General features: G+C 45.7%; 1 protein-coding gene across 5 annotated transcripts in view; it reads left to right on the plus strand.

Annotated features, from left to right (window-relative positions):
• Positions 1 to 22,389, plus strand: part of LOC124774923 (allergen Cr-PI-like) — a 164,406-nt gene that overhangs the window by 80,741 nt on the left and 61,276 nt on the right. For all 5 annotated transcript variants that reach the window (XM_047249601.1, XM_047249600.1, XM_047249604.1 and 2 more), the window contains 3 exons: positions 5,193 to 5,357; positions 5,439 to 5,564; positions 20,897 to 21,197. In XM_047249601.1, the coding sequence (XP_047105557.1) occupies positions 5,193 to 5,357; positions 5,439 to 5,564; positions 20,897 to 21,197 (592 nt within the window). The remainder of the gene's footprint in view (positions 1 to 5,192; positions 5,358 to 5,438; positions 5,565 to 20,896; positions 21,198 to 22,389) is intronic.

The raw sequence follows: 22,389 nt of genomic DNA on the forward strand, positions 1-22,389 counted from the left end.
AATACCTAGCTGCAAAAAGGAACAGACATCTCATTCCTAGGCACATAGCTGCAGATCTTGCAACCGCTACCGGTACACGTGTCTCTGCCAGTACCATTTCACAGGAGTTAAATCAGTCTGGTTTTCATGCTCGGAAGCCTGTTAAGTACATCCCATTTCATCCACATCATCATCGACATAGAGTTCGTTGGTGTAGTGAGCATGTTGATTGGGGTAAGAGTGATGTTCTCCGACGAATCCCGCTTCACTGTGGTAAGAGATTCTGGCCACCAGAGAGTGTGGAGAAAGAGAGGTGAACATGTTACGCACTACAGAATGTTCATGAACATCATTGGTATGGCGTAGGCATTACGATATGGGCAGGCATTATGCGCAGTGGCGAAACACCGCTGCGTATCTTTGCGAGGGGTACCGTTACAGCACAGCGGTATTGTAGGGAGATTATTCTGAATCATGTCTGTCTGTTTAGAGGCGCCGTAGGTCCCGCCTTTCTGTTCACGGACGAGGATGCCCACCTACACAGGACCGATGAGGTGCCGCACACATTGGAATATGAAGATACTGAACGTATGAGTTCGCCTGTATACTCCCCAGGAAAGTATGGAGTGGCCTGCATACTCCCCGGATCTAAACCCTATAGAGCCTGCCTGGAATGCTTTAGGCAGACGTTTTTCTCAACGAACACCTCCTCTCCGAAACATGCAAAAACTGAGAACTGCCGTGAACCGGAACGGGTTCCGCAACAGTTTGGTAGCTAGTATCAACAACAATATCTATTAGTGCCCGAGAGGGGGCATATTCCTAATTGAGAGTCCGATATCGAGCTTAATGTTTGGAGTCTCACCTCTGTCAAACATTCACGTTCTTTATGTCTGTTATCCTGCTTTCCCATATGGCGAAACCTGTACATTATATTAAATATACCATTCCATCTGAAACTTCCTGGCAGATTAAAACTCTGTGCCGGATCGAGTCTCAACTCGGGACCTTTGCCTTTCGCGGGCATGTGCTCCACCATCTGAGCTACCCAAGCACGACACACGCCCCGTCCTCACAGTTTTACTTCCGCCAGTACCTCGCCTCCTACTTTCCAAACTTCACAGAAGCTCTCCTGCGAACCTTGCAGAACTAACACTCCTAGCACTTGCCCGCGAGAGGCAAAGGTCCCGAGGTCGAGTCTCGGTCCGGCACATAGTTTTAATCTGCCAGGAAGTTTCATATCAGAGCACACACCGCTGCAGGGTGAAAATCTCATTCTACCACTCCATCTGTATTAAGTATGTACTGAATTTCAAGTGGTCCATCACTGCCTGTGATTAATCCTGCCCAACTTTGTCCCTGTTCTTTAGCAATTGTCAAGCAGTGTATTAAGTGACGTGGTCAAATTTGACACGAATTCCAATTATTTTATTTACGACATTCTCTCTCTCTCCCTATTCGTTTAGTCGGTTCCGACTCTTCGATTCCCCATGAACCAAATCACGCCACTTTTTCCTGTCTTGCACTTTCTCCCGTAGACCTTCCAGGTTGGAACACATTGCTTCTGTGATGCCATCGATCCATCTCATCCTCTGACGTCCTCTTCTTCTAGTTCCTTCAATCTTCCCCAGCATTAATGTTTTTTCCAGCGAGGCATGCCTTCGCATTGTGTGTCCAGAGTAGGTCAGCTTCTGTTTTAAGATTAGACCTTCCAGGGAGAAATCTGATTTAATTTGCTCCAATATTGATCTGTTGGTTCTCTTTGCAGTCCATGGAACTCTAAGAAGTTTCCTCCAACACCACAATTCGAAGGAGTCAATTCTTCGCCGTTCAGCCTTTCTAATGGTCCAGGTCTCACATCCATACATCACAACTGGAAAGACCATAGCCCTCACAATACGGATCTTTCCTGCTCGTGTTACATCTCTGGACCTTATAACCTTGTCAAGGTTTGACATCGCCTGTCTACCGAGCAACAGGCGTCTCCGGATTTCATGGCTGCAGTCACCGTCAGCAGAGATCTGGGAACCGAGATAACTGAATGTGGTCACTACCTCCATGGTTTCTCCTGCTATATCCCACGAATTGGTAGGTGTAGTTGCCATAATTTTCGTTTTCTTCACATTCAGCATAAGACCAGCCTTTTCACTTTCGTCTTTCGCCTTCAGTAAGAGTGTTCTCAAATCTTCTTCACTTTCTGCCAATAGGATCGTATCATCCGCGTACCTGAGGTTGTTTACATTTATTCCAGCTATTTTAAATCCTGTTTCTCCTTCATCTAGCCTCGCATTCCTCATGACATGTTCTGCATACAGATTGAATAAGTACGGTGACAGTATGCAGCCTTGCCGGACCCCTTTCTGAATCTTTATCCATTTCGTTGTTCCAAAAATAGTTCTCACCGTGGCTTCTTGGTCAAGGTATAAACTCCGTATCAGATGAATGAGGTGATCTGGTACACCCATGTTTTACAGTACGTTCCATAATTTGTTGTGATCGACGCAGTCAAAGGCTTTGGCGTAGTCAATAAAGCAGAGGTACACATCTTTCTGGAATTCTCTCGCTTTTTCCATAATCCACCGAAAATTTACGACATTGGCATTGGTTAAAACAACAAAACCAAAATCACGGTGCCAAGTGCTTAAACGATCAACGAAGTATAGTCCACAGGCAAAATACGCTGAGGTGACAGAACACACACATAGAGATGGCGGTCCTATCCCGTACACAAGGTATAACAAAGCAGTGCATTTTCAGAGCGCCGACCGCTGTGGCCGAGCAGTTCAAGTCGTTTCAGTCCGGAACCGCGCTGCTGCTACGGTCGCAGGTTCGAATCCTTCCTCGGGTATGGATGTGTGTGCTGTCCTTAAGTTAGTTAGGTTTAAGTAGTTCTAAGTCTAGGGGACTTATGACCTCAGTTGTTAAGTCCCGTAGTGGTTAGAGCCATTTGAGCCATTGGCAAAGCTGTCATTTGCACTTCGTGATTGATGTGAACAGCTTTCCGACGTGATTATGGCTGAACGACGAGAATTAACAGACTCTGAACGCGGAATCGTAGTTGGATCTAGACGCATGGGACATTCCATTTCGGATCCACAGTGTCAAGAGCGTGCCGAAGATACCAAATTTCAGGCATTACCTCCCATCACGGACAACGCAGCGTTCTAGGCCTTCATTTACCGACAGAGAGCAGAGGCGTTTGCGCAGAGTTGTCAGTGCTAATAGACAAGCAAAACTGCGTGAAATAACGGCAGCAATCAAAGTAGGACGTACGGCGAACGCTTCCGTTAGGAGAGTGTGGAAGATCTGGTGTTAATGGGCTATGGCAGCAGACGACCGAGTGTCTTTACTAACAGCACGACATCACCTGCAGCGCCTCTCGTTCCGATTTCACTTGGTAAGAGCTGATGGTAGAGTTCGAGTGTGTCGCAGACCCCATGTAGCCTGGACCGAAGTTGTCAGCAAGGCACTGTGCAAGCTGGTAGCGGCCGCATAATGGCGTGGGCTGTGTTTACATGGAATGCACTGGATCCTCTGTTCCAATTGAACCGATCACTGAGTGGAAATGGTTATGTCCCGCTACTTGGAGACCACTTGCAGCCATTTATGCACTTTATGTTCCCAAACAATGAAGGAATTTTTATGGATGACAATGCACCATGTCACCGGCCATAATTGTTCGCGATTGGTTTGAAGAACATTCTGGATAATTTTGCCACCCAGACCGCCCGACATGAATCACATCGCACGTTTGTGAGAAATAATCGAGAGTTCAGTTTGTGCAGAAAATCCTGAACCATCAATACTTTCGCAATTATGGAGGGCTATAGAGACAGCAAGGCTCGGTATTTCTGTAAAGGGCTTCCAACGACTTGTTGAGTCCACGTCATGTTGAGTTGCGGCATTACGAGCCGGCCAGAGTGGCCGAGCGGTTCTAGGCGCTACAGTCTGGAACTGTGCGCTCGCTGCGATCGCAGGTCCGAATCCTGCCTCGGCCATGGATGTGTGTGATGTCCTTAGGTTAGTTAGGTTTAAGTAGTTCTAAGTTCTAGGGGAATGATGACCACAGAAGTTAAGTCCATAGTGCTCAGAGCCATTTGAACCATTTTTTTGCGGCATTACGTCAGGCAAAAAGAGGTCTGACACAGTATTAGGACGTATCACATGACTTTTGTCACCTCAGTGTAATCCACACATGTTAAAAACATACTATTAATGCACAATGAGGAACGAATCACTTTCTTACTAAGTGACTTGTCTCCATTGGTCGCAGATTCCCCTCAACACGCGGTCTCACTGCTGCCAGGAGACGCGCACCCCATGACGAACTTTCTGGGACATTGTTCGTGACAGTCTAAAAAAGCACTAAATAACTTGGGCTGTTCATAACCTTTCCTATATTACGAATGTTATAGTCAGATTATTTAATAAAGTACGTCCTAATGAGCTCATTGAAGAGTGACTTTTTACTCATTTGCAAACAGTTATTTGACGTCTTGTTGAATTAGAAAAATGGTATTGATGTTGTAGAACTGGCACACAAGCCGTACAACCGTATCCCAGCAGTCAATCATGGAGTAGTCTGTTCCGCTGGTTCCACGTCAGTTGAAAGCAAGAGGTAAGCTAACATTAGTGCCACGTGCAAACGGTCACGTGGTCTGAAACATTGGTCAATAATTTCTTTGTGGCGTCAGCTGCCTGGTGTAACAGTAAGATACTTTTGATGACAGCAAAATAATCACAAATACAAGACAGAGGAGTGTTGCAAGTCGCACACTTGTGTGCTTTGCAACTCGACTGAAAACATTAAGGTGGAATGTCTCCCCGAAACCAAGTGACCACAATGCGATTAACTTGGCTCGGGAATCACCCAGGACAACTACTTCCTAGAGCAGATTTCGAATTGGTTCTGTCTATTTCTATAGTATGTTTCACAGTTACTCTTACATACTTCTAGAACTAGTGGAAGTTGAGTCAAAAGATGCAGCTTTATACATGAACACAGGCCCAGTTATCGTGTGCTTCCATGACACAGATACACTACAATCAACTCTAAAGATCGTGTGTCGTATGGTTCCGTAGATGACAGACGCATACACGAATAGTAACATCGATGACGAGTAATGTGAGCAGATCTACATCCACAATGATTTCAACTTAAAATATGGAAGCAGTGTCAGAGTTATACAAAGCTGTCACTGTTTATATTTCAGAAAAACTACACAGAACACCCCTTGAGGAGGCCAGAGGCCATTGAAATTCTCGGAAACATCGTCGAAGGCAACGCTGATTCCTTAAACGAGAATTTCTATGGATCGCTTTACCGTGGTCTGTTAACGTCTTTCAGTCAAAGTGAAGCCGCATTTCCAGCAAAGCAAGTAAGTGCGCCATTCTTTTTGTTTTCGACGAAGTCCAAGAACATTTGTAAACAGGGTTTTACCGGATTAATGCTCACACAGGTTCCCACCTTCATGGAAAATCCTGCTACAGCTCTGAGGGATCCATTATTCTACAGAGCAGTTAAGAAATTGCTGGGGGTTTTCAACCGTTTTCAAGATCGCCTGGGACGATATAAAAGAGAAGAGGTGAGTGGATCTTGTTTTTTGTCACATTGATTTTTGTCACAATCTTATGATGGATGCACTGTTTATTTATTACAAAACTAAAAGCATTTCGTTGCAGCACAGTTTCATGCACGCATGCACTCACGCACGCGCGCGCGCACACACACACACAAACACACATACACACACACATATTCCTTTGAAAGGGCACGGCCGACTTCCCTCACCATCCTTCTCTCATCACATGGGACCGATGACCACGCTGTTTGGTCCCCTCCCACAAATCAGCCAATCAACCAACACACACACATACAAACACAAAAAAAAAAGATATGCACTTTCAAGGTAAGGCTAGGGGATACCATTTGTTATTGGGTTATGTTAGTGAAATGGAATGCACGAAGGGACTTCAAAAACTAAGTTAAACATTATAACGGCAGACCAAATAACTTTTACTGAATGCAGCACTACATACACTCCTGGAAATGGAAAAAAAGAACACATTGACACCGGTGTGTCAGACCCACCATACTTGCTCCGGACACTGCGAGAGGGCTGTACAAGCAATGATCACACGCACGGCACAGCGGACACACCAGGAACCGCGGTGTTGGCCGTCGAATGGCGCCAGTTGCGCAGCATTTGTGCACCGCCGCCGTCAGTGTCAGCCAGTTTGCCGTGGCATACGGAGCTCCATCGCAGTCTTTAACACTGGTAGCATGCCGCGACAGCGTGGACGTGAACCGTATGTGCAGTTGACGGACTTTGAGCGAGGGCGTATAGTGGGCATGCGGAAGGCCGGGTGGACGTACCGCCGAATTGCTCAACACGTGGGGCGTGAGGTCTCCACAGTACATCGATGTTGTCGCCAGTGGTCGGCGGAAGGTGCACGTGCCCGTCACCTGGGACCGGACCGCAGCGACGCACGGATGCACGCCAAGACCGTAGGATCCTACGCAGTGCCGTAGGGGACTGCACCGCCACTTCCCAGCAAATTAGGGACACTGTTGCTCCTGGGGTATCGGCGAGGACCATTCGCAACCGTCCCCATGAAGCTGGGCTACGGTCCCGCACACCGTTAGGCCGTCTTCCGCTCACGCCCCAACATCGTGCAGCCCGCCTCCAGTGGTGTCGCGACAGGCGTGAATGGAGGGACGAATGGAGACGTGTCGTCTTCAGCGATGAGAGTCGCTTCTGCCTTGGTGCCAATGATGGTCGTATGCGTGTTTGGCGCCGTGCAGGTGAGCGCCACAATCAGGACTGCATACGACCGAGGCACACAGGGCCAACACCCGGCATCATGGTGTGGGGAGCGATCTCCTACACTGGCCGTACACCACTGGTGATCGTCGAGGGGACACTGAATAGTGCACGGTACATCCAAACCGTCATCGAACCCATCGTTCTACCATTCCTAGACCGGCAAGGGAACTTGCTGTTCCAACAGGACAATGCACGTCCGCATGTATCCCGTGCCACCCAACGTGCTCTAGAAGGTGTAAGTCAACTACCCTGGCCAGCAAGATCTCCGGATCTGTCCCCCATTGAGCATGTTTGGGACTGGATGAAGCGTCGTCTCACGCAGTCTGCACGTCCAGCACGAACGCTGGTCCAACTGAGGCGCGAGGTGGAAATGGCATGGCAAGCCGTTCCACAGGACTACATCCAGCATCTCTACGATCGTCTCCATGGGAGAATAGCAGCCTGCATTGCTGCGAAAGGTGGATATACACTGTACTAGTGCCGACATTGTGCATGCTCGGTTGCCTGTGTCTATGTGCCTGTGGTTCTGTCAGTGTGATCATGTGATGTATCTGACCCCAGGAATGTGTCAATAAAGTTTCCCCTTCCTGGGACAATGAATTCACGGTGTTCTTATTTCAATTTCCAGGAGTGTAGATACATGACACTAGTTTTCAACGTAGTCACAAAGTCTCTGTGAACAACGGTCGTAATGTTCCACCAATAATTTAATGCCTCGACGATAGAGGTATGCTCCTTGGTCACAGAGCCATTCGAGAACCAGTGATTTTCCTCATAACTATAAAAATCTCTTCCATTCCGCACCCCCTCCTCCCCCCCCCACACACACATATGTTCTTTCAGCTTGCCGAAAACATGGAAATCGCATGATGAAAGATCTGCACTTACCGGTCACCATCATCCACGTCTATGTGGCGTTGGTCAAATTGTTGGCACCATTTCACTAGGGCAGGACGCAACATTGCATTTGGTCCATATATCTCCAGAATTTCACTGTGAATCTGTGTACGATTTAGACGTTTTGCCCAGAAGAATCATACTGCACTGCCTACTTCTACTTCGGAGTACGTTGGTTGTTGCTGTGCCATTTCACTCCCATATTGTAATGCCTCTGCACTTTGTGTACAGGAAACCTGGAACATGTATCCACCTCTGACAATGAGCAACTCTTGTTGCGCAATGATCCGCGTGGGACAATAGGTGTAACTTATTTTCTTATGTCCTAAGTATATAGAAACTTGATTCAAAATATTTCTAATGTATTCGGATCTATGTAAAAGACATGTTAATTTATCCCCGTGCCACCTCGTTTGCGTTAATAACAAACATTTTGTTATTTCAAATAACGTCACACAATGTGAACTATTTGCAACATGCTGTACAGAATTACTGTCGGCAGGAAATTCAGGATATAACAAATAGGTACACCCAAAGTTTCGGATCACATCCCTGTCACGTAGAAGAAGAAACTACGTTATATGGACCTTGATCCAGAAACACTTTTTTTTATCTCAGAACTACATTGTCCAGTTTATTTTATTTAGCGTATGATACATAACAATCACAATAACACATAAAATACAGTACCACAGACACATCAAAATACAGTTTAGATCTTTATATCGAAGCCATTGATACAATCCACCATTTCGAAAGCAACCAGATTCGAATCCACTAGATATCCAGGGAAGGCAAGGAGGGGGTAGTCCACTGCTATATGCTTCATTGTTTGTGGAACGTCAACACAGTCACAGTATGGGGTGTCCACCCAACCCCATTTATGAAGAATCGAAGAACTTCTTCCCACACCACATCTGAAACGGTTAAACCTGCTCCAAGTGTGTCTTGGCAAACTGAAACCATTGAGCCTTACTGTTGGATCTTCAACTTTCAAGATGCCCTGTGGAGAAGAAGATGTCCATTCTTGCCACCAGTTGTCTTTGGGGTCGAAATGGTTCCTTAACAATTCCATGGCTGTTTTACATGCCGGTTTACGGGACTTCAACCTGGATGATTCTAGTTGTCTCACATCTTCGTGAATTGGGAGTGACGAGTTATTCAGTATTCTTGACCACAGACGACCAAGATATTTTTGTCTTCTGATGTGAGGAGGTGGTATGTTACACAGCACCGGCACCCATTGAACTGGAGTAGCAAGTAATGTTCCGGATATGATATGCATAGTGTGACGAAGTTGAATGTCCACAAGGTGAGTGTGGCAGCTATTAAGCCTACTGCAGAGCAGCACTCTGCTGAGGAATAGACGAGTGCCAGAGGAGATGTTCTCAATGTGTTGGCGTCATCTCCCCATGATGTACCATCTAGACGCTGAAGAAGGCTATTACGGCTCTTCTTTTTTGCAACAGATTTACGTAATTGGGCTTTATATGTTAGGATCCTTTCCAAAGTCATACCCAGATATGTAAGCGTGCCATTAAACCGTAAAGCTTCCCCTCTAAAATTGACTCTTGGTTGGAAATTTGAGAGCCTATTGTCTAGGTGAAAAGTAGATACCTCACTTTTGTGAGGGTTCGGTTTCAAACTCCATTTCTTAAAGTATTCATGCAGGAGACAAGGTCTTGGTTGAGGACATTCTCTGCTTCTGCAGAATTAGTGCGTTGAACAGTGAGGTTGATATCATCCGCATATATGAATTTGCGGGAGAGTGTGTTAGGCAGATCATGAAAATATAAATTGAAAAGTGCTGGAGAGAGGACCGAACCTTGTGGTAGACAATTACTCAGTTTGCCAAATCGGCTTCTGCTGTTTTCTGAGTAAACTTGAATTAGTCTGTTACTTGGCATATTTTCGGTTAAAGTTGATGTCCCCATACAGGGGACCCCCTTGATCAGTTTTAATGAAAGACCTTCCTGCCAAGTGGCGTCGTAAGCTACCGTGAGATCAAGAAAGACAGAGACGCTCTTCAACTTCTTCTCAAAACCAGCTTCCACAAAAGCTGTCAGTGAAAGGACTTGATCACTGCAAACACGACCGGGGCGGAATCCCGCTTGTTCAACTGGAATTAACTCTTCGATTGCTGGTGCTATTCTATGCAATATCAGCCTTTCCAGCCGGCCGGTGTGGTCGTGCGGTTCTAGGCGCTTAAGCCTGGAACCGCGTGACCACTACGGTCGCAGGTTCGAATCCTGCCTCGGGCATGGATGTGTGTGATGTCCTTAGGTTAGTTAGGTTGAAGTAGTTCTAAGTTCTAGGGGACTGATGACCACAGATGTTAAGTCCCATAGTGCTCAGAGCCATTTGTACCATTTTTCAGCCTTTCCAAAAGCATGTACGTGACAGAAAGCAAGGCTATTGGTCGATAACTTTGAGGTAAGTTTGGATCTTTTCATGACTTCAAGATAGTAATGATTTTGATCTTCTTGAATATTGCGGGTAACTTCCCTGATTCCAATATGCCACTAAAAAAAACAATGCCAACCATTGTTTTGTAGCCGGGTCACAGTTCTTTAGTAGTTCCGGATAAATCCGGTCTAATCCTGCTGCTTTTCCATTCTGAAGGGAGTGTAAACCTTGTTCCACTTCTTGTATGGAGAAAGGTCGTGAATAAACGTCGTGAGGTTGAGTTATCTGCTTGGCTTGCCTGAGTTTGTCCAGTCACATTAATTAAACTGCATAATCACCATTTGCAGAACGAGATGTGCATGAAGTGAGTCAATAATGTTCCGGAATGTGGAGCAATGCCGCCTGCAGTGCGCTAGGTTTCACCGTTGAGGATCCATGACGTGAAAGGCCTGACTGAGGTGGTTCCTAGACTCTCGATTGGGTTTTAACATGGGAAAGTTCGCGGCCAGGGGAGTACGGTAAACCGTTGTTGGTGGCCTTCAAACCACACACGTACACTGCGAGGCGTGTGAAGCGTTGCATTGTTCTGCTACTAGGTGCCATCATTCCGAGGAGAAATACACAGCGCGTAGGCGCGGACATGGTCCTCAAGGATAGATGCATAATTGTGTGTTGATCTGTCGTGTCTTCCAAAATGACTCCATCACCTAGGAAACGCCACGAAAACATTCCCCAGACCAAAACACTCCTTCCTGGTTGCAGGGTGCCTGTTTTCAGACGTTTGAATCCGTACATTCCAACGGCTGTCTGTTTGATGGAACCTAAAACGTGATTCATCTGATAAGGTCACCGGTCGCCATTCAGTGGACGTCTAGTTGCGATATTGGCGTGCAAATTCCAGCGTCCGTCGTCGATGAATGGCAGTCAGTGTGGGTGAAAGAATCAAGCGCCTGCTGCGGAGGTCCATGTAAATCAATGTTCGCTGAACGGTCATTGAGGAGACAGTGTTGGTTCATTTGGGTGGTCGGTTGCTCAACAGTCGCACGTCTATTCGCCCAAACACATCTCCGCAGTCGCTGTTCAACCCTGACGTCTATGAACGTGGTGCACCACAGGTGCCTCAGTGCCATTTTGTCTTGCACGGTGTACTTTAACCGTGGCCACACGCGAACAGTTTACAAACTTAGCCGTTTCGGAAATGCTTCCACCCTTGGCCCGAAAGCCAATGATCATGTCCTTTCGAACTCAGATAAATCACCCCGTTTCCGCATTACGACAACGACTTCACATTTTTCGTGTCCGCCGACACGCTTTAAATATCTTTCACTGAGAGAGCTGTCGCCCGCTATCTGTGAGCCGGCCGTTGTGGCCGAGCGGTTCTTTTCGCTTCAGTCCGGAATCGCGCTGCTCCTACGGTCGCAGGTTCGAATCCTACCTCGGGCACGGATGTGTGTGATGTCCTTAGGTCAGTTAGGTTAAAGTAGTTCTAAGTCTAGGGGACTGATGACCTCAGATGTTAAGTCCCATAGTGCTCAGAGCCATCTGACCCATTTTTTTGCTGTCTGTGAGCAGTTATTGCACGTCGACGTCGATTACAGAAGGCGGTCACATTAATGTGACTGGATAGTGTAGTTTTTTTTTCAACTATTCAGTACATTAATCACGGTAAACACACAGGAACAGAATGTTATCCCTGAACACAAATAACACTGATGGCCAAAAGAATTACAGCACCATGAATGCCACCTGCAAACAAAACATCAAATTGGTTTGAAATGTGCTGTATAACCGGATGCAATTAAAACTTCCTGGTAGATTAAAACTGTGTGCCGGACCGAGACTCGAGCTCGGGACCTTCGCCTTTCGCGGGCAAGTGCTCTACCGACTGAGCTACCCAAGCACGACTCACGCCCCGTCCTCAGAGCTTCACTTCTGCCAGTACCTCGCCTGCTACCTTCCAAACTTTACAGAAGCTCTCCTTCGAACCTTGCAGAACTAGCACTCCTGAAAGAAAGGATATTGCGGAGACATGGCTTAGCCACAGCCTGGGGAATGTTTCCAGAATGAAATTTTCACTCTGCAGCGGAGTGTGCGCTGCTATGAAACTTCCTGGCAGATTAAAACTGTATGCCGGACCGAGACTCCAACTCGCTTCTGCAAGGTTCGCAGGAGAGCTTCTGTAAAGTTTGGAAGGTAGGAGGCGAGGTACTGGCAGAAGTGAAGCTCTGAGGACGGGGTGTGAGTCGTGCTTGGGTAGCTCAGATGGTAGAGCACTTGCCCGCGAAAGGCAAAGGTCCCGAGTTCGAGTCTCGGTCCGGCACACAGTTTTAACCTGCCAGGAAGTTTCAATGAAAATTTGTGTTGGACAGGGACTCGAACCCTGATTTCCCGCTTTATGCAAGTGGTCGCGTCGGCTATACGTGCACGACCCACAACTAGACACACACATCCATATCTTGTTGTCCATGTGTCATACCTGATTCATACAACCTATCAGTGTTATTCCCTGAGAGGGAAGACATTTTATTTGTAAGTCGCAGGCCCGGTAACGGCCAATACATATAAAATTACTGTCCTGTGCTGTGAAGAAGTATGATGCATGCATGAATGTCCGAAGGTGCATTGCATCGTACTTATTAACAGTAGAGGCGCTGCAATTTCGTATTGAGATTTTGGTTTCTTCGATGATGCTGTTGTTGGGTGGTGTTCCACGACTGCCGTACGAATGCGGAATCGACGCCTTCAGAACAGCCATACTCAATACCACGCAGGATCTCAACAGGCCCACTTGCCTAGCGTCCGAGACGATAGCAGATGGCCGTGCCCTGTCTTCGAGTTCTCCGTAACGTTATCAAAATTCAAATGGCTCTAAGCACTGTGGGACTTAACATCTGAGGTCATCAGTTCCCTAGACTTAGAACTACTTATACTTAACTAACCTAAGGACATCACACACATCCATGCCTGAGACAGGATTCGAACCTGCGACCGTAGCAGCAGCACGGTTCCGGACTGAAGAGCCTATAACCGCTCGGCCACAGCGGCCGGCGAAACGTTATCGTTCAACAATATAACGCAGGGCCGCACATTGGCCGTCAAATGAGCACAGATGTGGATCGAGAGAAGACCAACGAAAGTGAGAATAATTGGAAATGACGTTAGCAGTGACCGTAACATGAAATTTGCGAATCATGTAGTCCACGGAGCCAATGAATACTGCCGCCTTGGACGCAAAATAACGCATAAAGGGCGATGCAAGGAGGACATAAGAAGCAGACTACCACCGGCAAAGCGAAAAGTTTTGAAATGTGCTGTTACAGTCCGCAGCTCGTGGTCGTGCGGTAGCGTTCTCGCTTCCCGCGCCCGGGTTTCCGGGTTCGATTCCCGGCGGGGTCAGGGATTTTCTCTACCTCGTGATGGCTGGGTGTTGTGTGATGCCCTTAGGTTAGTTAGGTTTAAATAGTTCTAAGTTCTAGGGGACTGATGACCATAGATGTTAAGTACCATATTGCTCAGAGCCATTTTAACCACTTTTGTGGTGTTATAGAAAGATGCTGAAAACGGAGTGGATTGCTGTGAGATGAACTTCTTTGTAGAATCGACGAAGGAAGGATGTGTGGTAAACACTGCAAAAAAGAAATCACCAAAGCTAACCATAGAACAATCGCGTAAGCTGTTTCTCTTATTTTGCATATGTTATCGCACGTGTACAGTGAATATCATTACCAAGCAAAGGCGACGTAATAACTTCAGTATTAAAAAGAAGTATCCGGAACATGCCTATTCATCAATATGAGACCAACCGCCAGCGGGATTTTTCTTCGTCCTGGCAGTCGTTCCAACGCCGCGGGGTTCGCGCCGTCGGGTAGCATCCGCTATTGCATGATTTCGAACTTCATTTGTATCAACTTTGTAGCTGGATGCCCTTCCCGCCTCCAAAACCGCAGGGAAAAATTACCGCAGCAACACAGCTGACTTCAAATTCAACTGCTCACGACTGTGTAAACAAAGACGATGAAAATACATGGAAAAAGAAAACAATAAAGGCATCTACTCGCCTAATCCCTTATCGCAAGCGGTGACTTCCCTAATTTCAGCTAGGGCGTTGCAGTCATGGACTGTGCGGCTGGTCCCGGCGGAGGTTCGAGACTTCTCTCGGGCGTGGGTGTGTGTGTGTTTGTCCTTAGGATAATTTAGGTTAAGTAGTGTGTAAGCTTAGCGACTGATGACTTTAGCAGTTAAGTCCAATAAGATTTCACACACATTTGACCCTAATTTCAGTGATTGCCTCAAGATTTGCTTTCTGTGATGTTACATAAATAACGGTAAAGCTTGATTTAAAAAAATGGTTCAAATGGCTTTTAGCACTGTGGGACTCAACATCTGAGGTCATCAGTCCCCTAGCACTTAGAACTACTTAAACCTAACTAACCTAAGGACATCACACACATCCATGCCCGAGGCACGATGCGAACCTGCGACCGTAACAGTCACGCGGTTCCGGACTGATGAAGTGCCTAGAACCGCACGGCCACCGCGGCCGGCAAAGCTTGATTACACATCCAAATATTTATTCGGTTTTCATAACAGACGTCGCCATTTGCAATATTCCTGCAGTTCTTGTTGACATTTCCTTAGTTGCTACTGAGTCTGTGTTTGCCAGTTCGCAGCTTGTTATGAGTATGCTTGATACGTGGAATGGTTTTCTCCTCGAATCATTCCATTTTGTTTCTAATTTCTAACGAACATTCTAATCAAATCGACTTAATTACGCACTGTTCGTTATTTTCTCTTATCATTAAAATGTTCCTGAATGTTGTTTTTCATAATTATGTTAGCAGGGATAAAATACAGGAAGCTAAAAGTTTTCTGCAGGCTAAACATAAACAACATTGCAGTTATAACAGTCGAAGGGGTGTAAAAGGGAGGAGGTTGAAAAGGGAATAAGATAGGTATATAGCTTATCCCCAATATTATCCAAACTGCACATTGAACAAGCAGCAGAGAAAAGCAAGGAAAAATTTAGAACCGGGAATATGGAGCAGGAAGAAGAAATAAAAGCTTTGAGGTTTGACAGTGACGTTACAGTTCTGACATAGTCGGCAAAAACCTACAAAAATAAGTTGAACCAAATGGATTAGTCTGATGAAAAGAGATTATAAGATGAACATGAAGAAGAGTAAAACCAGGTTAACGGAATATGGCAGGTCAAAGCAGGCGGTGCTCAGGGACTTAGATTACTAAATAAGGCTCTGAAAGTAGTAGAAGAGTTTCGCTATTTGAACAAAAACGTATGATAATGCCCGAAGTGCTGAGGTTGCAACACGCAGACTAGCAACAGCAAGAAAAGAGTTTCTGAAAAAGAGAAATGTGTTAGAATCAAATATAAATATTAGGACCCCTTCCCTGAAAGAATTTGTATAGAGTGTAGCCTTGTGTGGAAGTGAAATATGAGTGATCAAAAGCTTTTGAAATGTAGCGCTATAGAAAATACCGAAGATTAACTATGTATATTGGATAACGGATTAAGAGGCACTGAATTTAAATGGGGAGAAAAGAAATGTATGAGATAACTTGACTAAATGAAGGGATCGGTTGACAGGACACATTCTTAGGTGTAAAGGAACTGTTAATTTGGCAATAGAAGGACGTCTACGGCGATAAAAATCTTAGAAGGAGACTAAGAGATGAGTACAGAAAGATAATCCGGAAGTATGTAGATTGCAGTAGTTATTCGGAGATACAGAGGCTCGCTCAGGATACAGTAGCGTGGAAAGCTGCGTCAAACCAGTCTCCGGACTGAAGACCACAACAACAATTGATATCGTATCTTTATCCCATAAAGTGTGCCTTTAGAGAAAAATAAATTATTGGACAGGTCACATGAAATTTTGTGTGCTGAAGACATTAAGGAAGTACCAAAAGAAATGTTACACCCGGTAGCCAAGTTGTGATCATTCTGCACAACCTTCAGAATCACGTGACGGTGGTAATTTTTACCTTTCTGCAGACATCTTGTATTGATACGACAAAATAAAAATAAATATCAAATGCAAATGCAATGGCCATACTAATGAGAAAAAAGATACCTTTTTTTAAAAAAATTAAAAGTCTTGCTCTTGGTGCGAAGGAAAAATAACGATCTAACTTAAAGTACTTGCCAAGGACTTCCACACCTATTACACCAGCTGCAGGCGCAAGGCAAGAAAATAAGAAAACCTGGAACTTAATACATGCATGGCAAGTGTAAAAAGGACAGAAGAAAAACTGTACGCTTTCCGTGCAATAAAAATGTGTACTAGAAACGAAGTGTCACTGACTCAAAACGCGTACAGTGCGGAAGTGAATCATTCATTATCCGTTTCTTAACTCTCATAATTCATAAGCGTTATATTTACCTTCATTGCAAAACATTTGAATGATTATCTAACTAACGAATGGTTAATGTGTGCCACTGGTGTTAGATTGTTTGCGGATGATCCTGTCCTTTACCGTCTAGTTAAGTGTACAGAAATCAAAACCAATTGTAAAATAATTTAAACATCGGCGTGTTGCGAAAAGCGGTTAATTTTCTCTGGAAAAGGAAAAGTATGAGGTTATCCACATGAGTACTACACGATAAATCATATGAATCTAAAGGGTGTCAATACACCAAGGAATTACAGTTACGGAAGAGTTAATTCTTACGATCACATAGATAATGATATCGGGAAGGTAAACCAAAGACAGCGTTTAATAGGCAGAACACATAGAAGATGCAACAGGTCTACGAAAGAGACTGCCTACACTACGCTTGTCCGTCCTTTGATAGAGTAGGCCTATTGCCTTGTGGTATGTGATACTTACCAGAAGGACTGGCGGAGAACATCGAAAAACTCCAGAGAAGGGAAGCTCGTTTTGTACTATCGCGAAATAAATGAGAGAGTGTCATGGATTGATGTATAAGTTGGGATGGTAATCATTAAAACAAAGTTGTTTTTGGTTGCGGCGAGATCTTTTCACGAAATTTTAATCAGACACTTTCTTTTCTGAATGCGAAAATATTTTAATCTCGCCAACCTACATGGGAATAAATGATCATCGTAACAAAATAACTGAAATAAGGCGTCGTAGGAAAAATATAATGGTCCATTTTCCCCACGCACTGTCCGACCGTGGGGGCGGTAGAGAAATTGCCTGAACGTGGTTCGAAGAACCATCTGCCAGCCACTTAAGAGTCAATTTCTGAGTAGTCATGTAGATGGAGGGAGAGAAAAAATTATCTACACTTTTCGTTGTTATTAATATCTAATAATTTTCAAACCGTTTTTTGCTAAAAATGTTTTATGAATTAATGAGATTCATAGTGAATGAAGACTCTTCGCTCCGCTTTAGCTATTTTGTAGTCACTTATTGGGAACACTATCAGTTTCTCACAGTTACAAATTCTATTAGGGAAACTACGATGTCCCACAGTTGCAAATCGAAAATATTGATCCATTATAGGCTGCTGCAAGAGTGAAATTAGCACTAAGCACCAATAGGTCTGTGTCACACTGGTCACATGAAGTGATAAGACCATAATGCAAAGGTGAAAAGGATACTGTTTGTTAGGTCAGTGCTACAATGTATCAGTATTTACAAAAGGTGGTGGTTTGGCATGTACATTACTTTCAACATATTCGCCATCCTTTTGAACGCATTTGGTCAATCGGTCCGCAAGCTTGTGTATTTCTGCCAAGAAGAAGTTTTTCACTTTTGCCTTACTTTCTGGACCTCCACATATGAGGAAAATCGACGACCTCGGAAAGAAGTCTTGAGCGGCCCAAACAATGAAAGTTGTAGGTCGCAAGACGGTGAGCTATCGGATGGGTTTTTCCAAAACCGACTTTCTTAGTGGTTTCAACATTGTGGTGAGTTGTGTGCGGGCGTGCGTTGTCATGCAACAACAACACTTTCTTTGACAACAGAGCTCGTCGTCTGCTGCGAATTGCTAGCCTTAGCTTGTTTTCCAACAGTTCTCTATAAGACTATTCGTTTATGGTTGTTCCCTTTGCAGTGTACTATTCGAATTCAGGCCCATTTTCGTCCGAGAAAATGGTTAGCATAACCTCTCCCGCCGGTGTCAGACTCTTCCATTATTTATTACCTACTTTTTTTGCCTTTGGTGATCTAGGGTGTTTCCACTCTGTACTCTGGCATTTTGATTCTGATTTACAGTGGAGAACCTATGTTTCATCACCGGTGACTATCCTGGTCAAAAATGAGTCGCCTTCCCTTTTGAAACAGCCTAGCAAGCGTTGCCAATGTCAACTTGTTTCACGTTGAGTTTTTCAGTAAGCTATCCTGGTATCCACCGCGCAGAAACTTTATGGAAGCCGCGTTCATCGTGGATAGTTTGATAGGAAGAACAATAACTGACGTCCTAAGAAGAAGCTAGCGTATTGATGTGTACTCACCTACCCGCTGAAACCATCTCTTGTGCTTGCTGAATCTCTTGAGTGTGGTGAATATTGACGAGGGTCTTGCTCTCTCTTCATGTGTCACACTTGTTCAGCCACTTTTAAATATCTCGATCCACAGATAAAAACTTTTACGTGATACGGCACTGTCCTTCTATTATGCTGAATATCGACGATGAATTTCAGCCTCTTTGATTCCTTCCGACCAAAGAAGTCTAATCACTGCCCGTTGTTCCTCCTTGACGCAAACTAGTATAGGAGCGGACATTTTTACACTGTCATTGATAGAACGCAACCGAATTGGCCGCGGTGGGATGGAGGGTACATGACTGTAGTGGTACCAGGTGGTTATAATAAAGTGCAGCTACTCAGAGAGATTCATTGTGAGCTGCGATTACTGTGCGGCCACGAAACTTGATAGATATTTAAAATGCGTTAGTGCGATTTAAGCTGGAAAACTATTAGTTCCAGTTTTGGCCACCAGTTGCAAATCTGGCGCTGTTAATGCAACCAAAGATGTACAGAAATGTTTTAATATGTAATGGATTAGGAACGGAACGTGGGCAAAAAAGTTGAAATATGTGAGAAAGGCATAATTTTGATTTTGTTATTAACCGCAACATTCACAGTTTCTTCAGTATGAGCACTGGAGACGTCAATGAAATGCTGAATCCGTAAAACGACGTGATCAACAGTTGCTCGCAGCAGTTCCAGTGGAATGTTAGCAGCGTGCTCGTATATAGTGGCCTTCATATCAGGTAGATACTGAATGTGTCCCTGGTAAACGCATTGCTTTAGAGATCTCCAGAGCCAAAAGTAACGCGGATACAGTTCAGGTGATCTAGCAGGCCAGGTATAGGCAAAAGTTCTGGGGGTAACACGTTCCTCGAAGGTCACATTAAGCGTATGTTTCACCGTGCGAGAGACATGAGCTGTTGCCCCATCTTGCATGAAAACAGTGGTTTCCACACAGCTGAGCTCTTCCAAATCAGGAATCATATGCTGTGTAAGGATGCCTCGATAGCGTGCAGACGTTACGGTGCACCTGACTGCCCCTCTGGGTGTACTCTCTTCAAAGAAGAACGCACCGAGAATAAAGCTGCTTGTGAATCTACACCACACAGTCACATGCGGCAGTGAAACGCTTCTTCGTGCAGAACACGTTTTCTAACATTGCCCCAAATTCGGCAGTTCTGTGTATTCACTGTTTCCTGAAGTGGAGGATGTGCCTCGTCAGTTCATAGAACATTGCTCGGCCACATACATCAACTTAGATCCGTGCCAGAAATCGAACAGCAAATTCAGAACGTTGCTGCAGACCATGAGGTTTCAGTTTCTCCTCCAACTGCATCTTGTGCAGGTACGAATATACAGACCGCAAAACTTTCCATACTGTTGACTATGAGCTGGACAATTCTCGTGACACTGGACGAGCACGAGCCCTACCCGGGTCACGTGTTGTATGGTCAGTCACAGCAACAACAAACGCGTCAGTAACTTCCAAGGGATAGGACGCCTTCCTGTTCCAGGTGTGAAACACACGTGTTTTAGAATTTCATTATCATCTTCTTTAGCCGGCCGTTGTGGCCGAGAGGTTCTAGGCGCTTCAGTCTGGAACCGCGCGACCGCTACGGTTGCAGGTTCGAATCCTGCCTCGGGCGTGGACGTGTGTGATGTCCTTAGGTTAGTTAGGTTTAAGCAGTTCTAAGTTCTAGGGGACTGAAGACCTCAGACGTTAAGTCCCATAGTGCTCAGAGCCATTTTTGAACCATCTTCTTTAAACCATTTAATGACATTGGGGCTCTCCTCAGACATTTCAGTCAGCGCTACTCTCTGACTGCAGTGCAGTGCTGTAATTGCCGCCACCCACAGAAAAAAATTTCACCAACAGTCTCTGTTCTCGATAGCCACACTGTTCACTCACGCTATGGCTTCTCAAATGACAGGGTAGCTGTCACAGCGTCATAGGAACAGTATACAGCGCCAGATTTGCACCTGGTGTCTAAAATAGGAACTAATTTTTTTCCAGTGCAAATCGTGTCCTCATTGACGTAATATCATACCTAACAAGTTTCACTGTCATACTGTAATTACAGCCCACACTGGGCCTCGTGAATAGTTACATTTTACTTACAACCACCAGGTACCAACTGCAAACGTGCATCTGCAGAAGACAGGGTGGTAATTATAAAGGTCTATTATGACGAAGGTGTAGACATGTTCTAATCCTACTCTTTGAATGCGCATGCCTCTCGCTCTGTCTTTGAGCAGTCTTTGTAGTAGCCCTGAAAAGAAAGATGTCATAAAAATCCCTGTCTCGTGTGTTCTTTTGTGGGTTCCTGCCAGCTGGAGTTCCCCGGCGTCAGGGTGGAGAGCGTGCTGGTGAAGCCGCTGTCGACGCACCTGGAGCAGTTCGAGTTTGAGCTGGACAACGCGCTGCCGGAGGTCAACTCGTCGCGGCCTCGGCTGCTGGCGCGCCAGCGTCGCCTGACGGCGCGCCCCTTCCAGTACCAGCTGGCCGTCGCCAGCCAGCACGACGCCGACGTCGACGCCCTATTGCGTGTCTACCTGGGGCCCCGCCGCCGCCCCGGCCAGCTCGACCACGACCGGCACCGTTTCGTCCTGTTCGACGCCTTCCGTGCGTCGTGTAAGCATTGCCGCTTCATTGCTTGTAGAGGGTTCATCTTTATTCCTACACATGTCACTGAGTCACTGCTACAGCATCCGGGCGCACGCATTGCCTTGTGTAGTCTTACACTGAGGTGACAAAAGTCATGGGATACCTCCTAATATCATTTCGGACCTCTTTTCGCCTGGCGAAGTGAAGCAACTCCATGTATCATGGACTCAACAAGTCGTTGGAAGTCCTCAGCAAAAATATTAAGCCATGTTGCCTCTATAACCGTCCACAATTACAAAAGTGTTGCTGCTCCAGGAATCTGTGCACGAACTGACCTCTCGATTATGTCACATAAATGTTCATGGCGGGCGATCTGGGTGGCCAATTGTCCAGAAAGTTCTTCAAACTAGGCGCGAACAATTGTGGCTCGGTGATAGGCGAATCGTTGTTTGGGAACATGAATGGCTGCAAATGGTCTCAAAGTAGCCGAGCATAACCATTTACAGTTAGTGATAGGTTCAGTTGGACCAGAGCATGTAAAAACAGCCCACATCATCATGGAGCCATCACCCAGCTTGCACAGTGGCTTGGTGACAACCTGGTTCAAATGGTTCAAATGGCTCTGAACACTATAGGACTTAACTTCTGAGGTCATCAGTCCCCTAGAACTTAGAACTACTTAAACCTAACTAACCTAAGGACATCACACACATCCATGCCCGAGGCAGGATTCGAACCTGCGACCGTAGTGGTCACGCGGTTCCAGACTGTAGCACCTAGAACCGCTCGGCCACCCCGGCTGGCTGACAACCTGGGTCTGGGTCCACTCGAACCCTACCATCAGCTCTTACCAACCGAAACAGGGCTCATCTAAACAGGTCACGATTTTCCAGTCGTCTAGAGAGCAAAGGAGAGGTGCTGCAGGCTATGTCATGCCAATAGCAGAGGCATTCGCGTCGGTCGTCTGCTGCCATAGCCCATTAACTCCAAGCTTCGCAACACTGTCCTAACGGATACGTTCGTCGTGAGCCTCACATTGATTTCCGTGCTTATGTCACGCAGTGTTGCTTGTCCGTTGGCACTGACTACTCTAAGCAAACGCCTTTCTTCTCGGTCGTTAAGTGAAGGTCCTCGAGCAACTGTGTTGACCGTGGCCAGAGGTAATGTCTGAAATTTGGTTTTCTCTGCTCACTCTTGACAATGCGGATCTCGAAATGGA

The sequence above is a fragment of the Schistocerca piceifrons genome, chromosome 2 (assembly GCF_021461385.2).
Source record: "Schistocerca piceifrons isolate TAMUIC-IGC-003096 chromosome 2, iqSchPice1.1, whole genome shotgun sequence".
In the NCBI taxonomy this organism is placed as follows: domain Eukaryota; kingdom Metazoa; phylum Arthropoda; class Insecta; order Orthoptera; family Acrididae; genus Schistocerca; species Schistocerca piceifrons.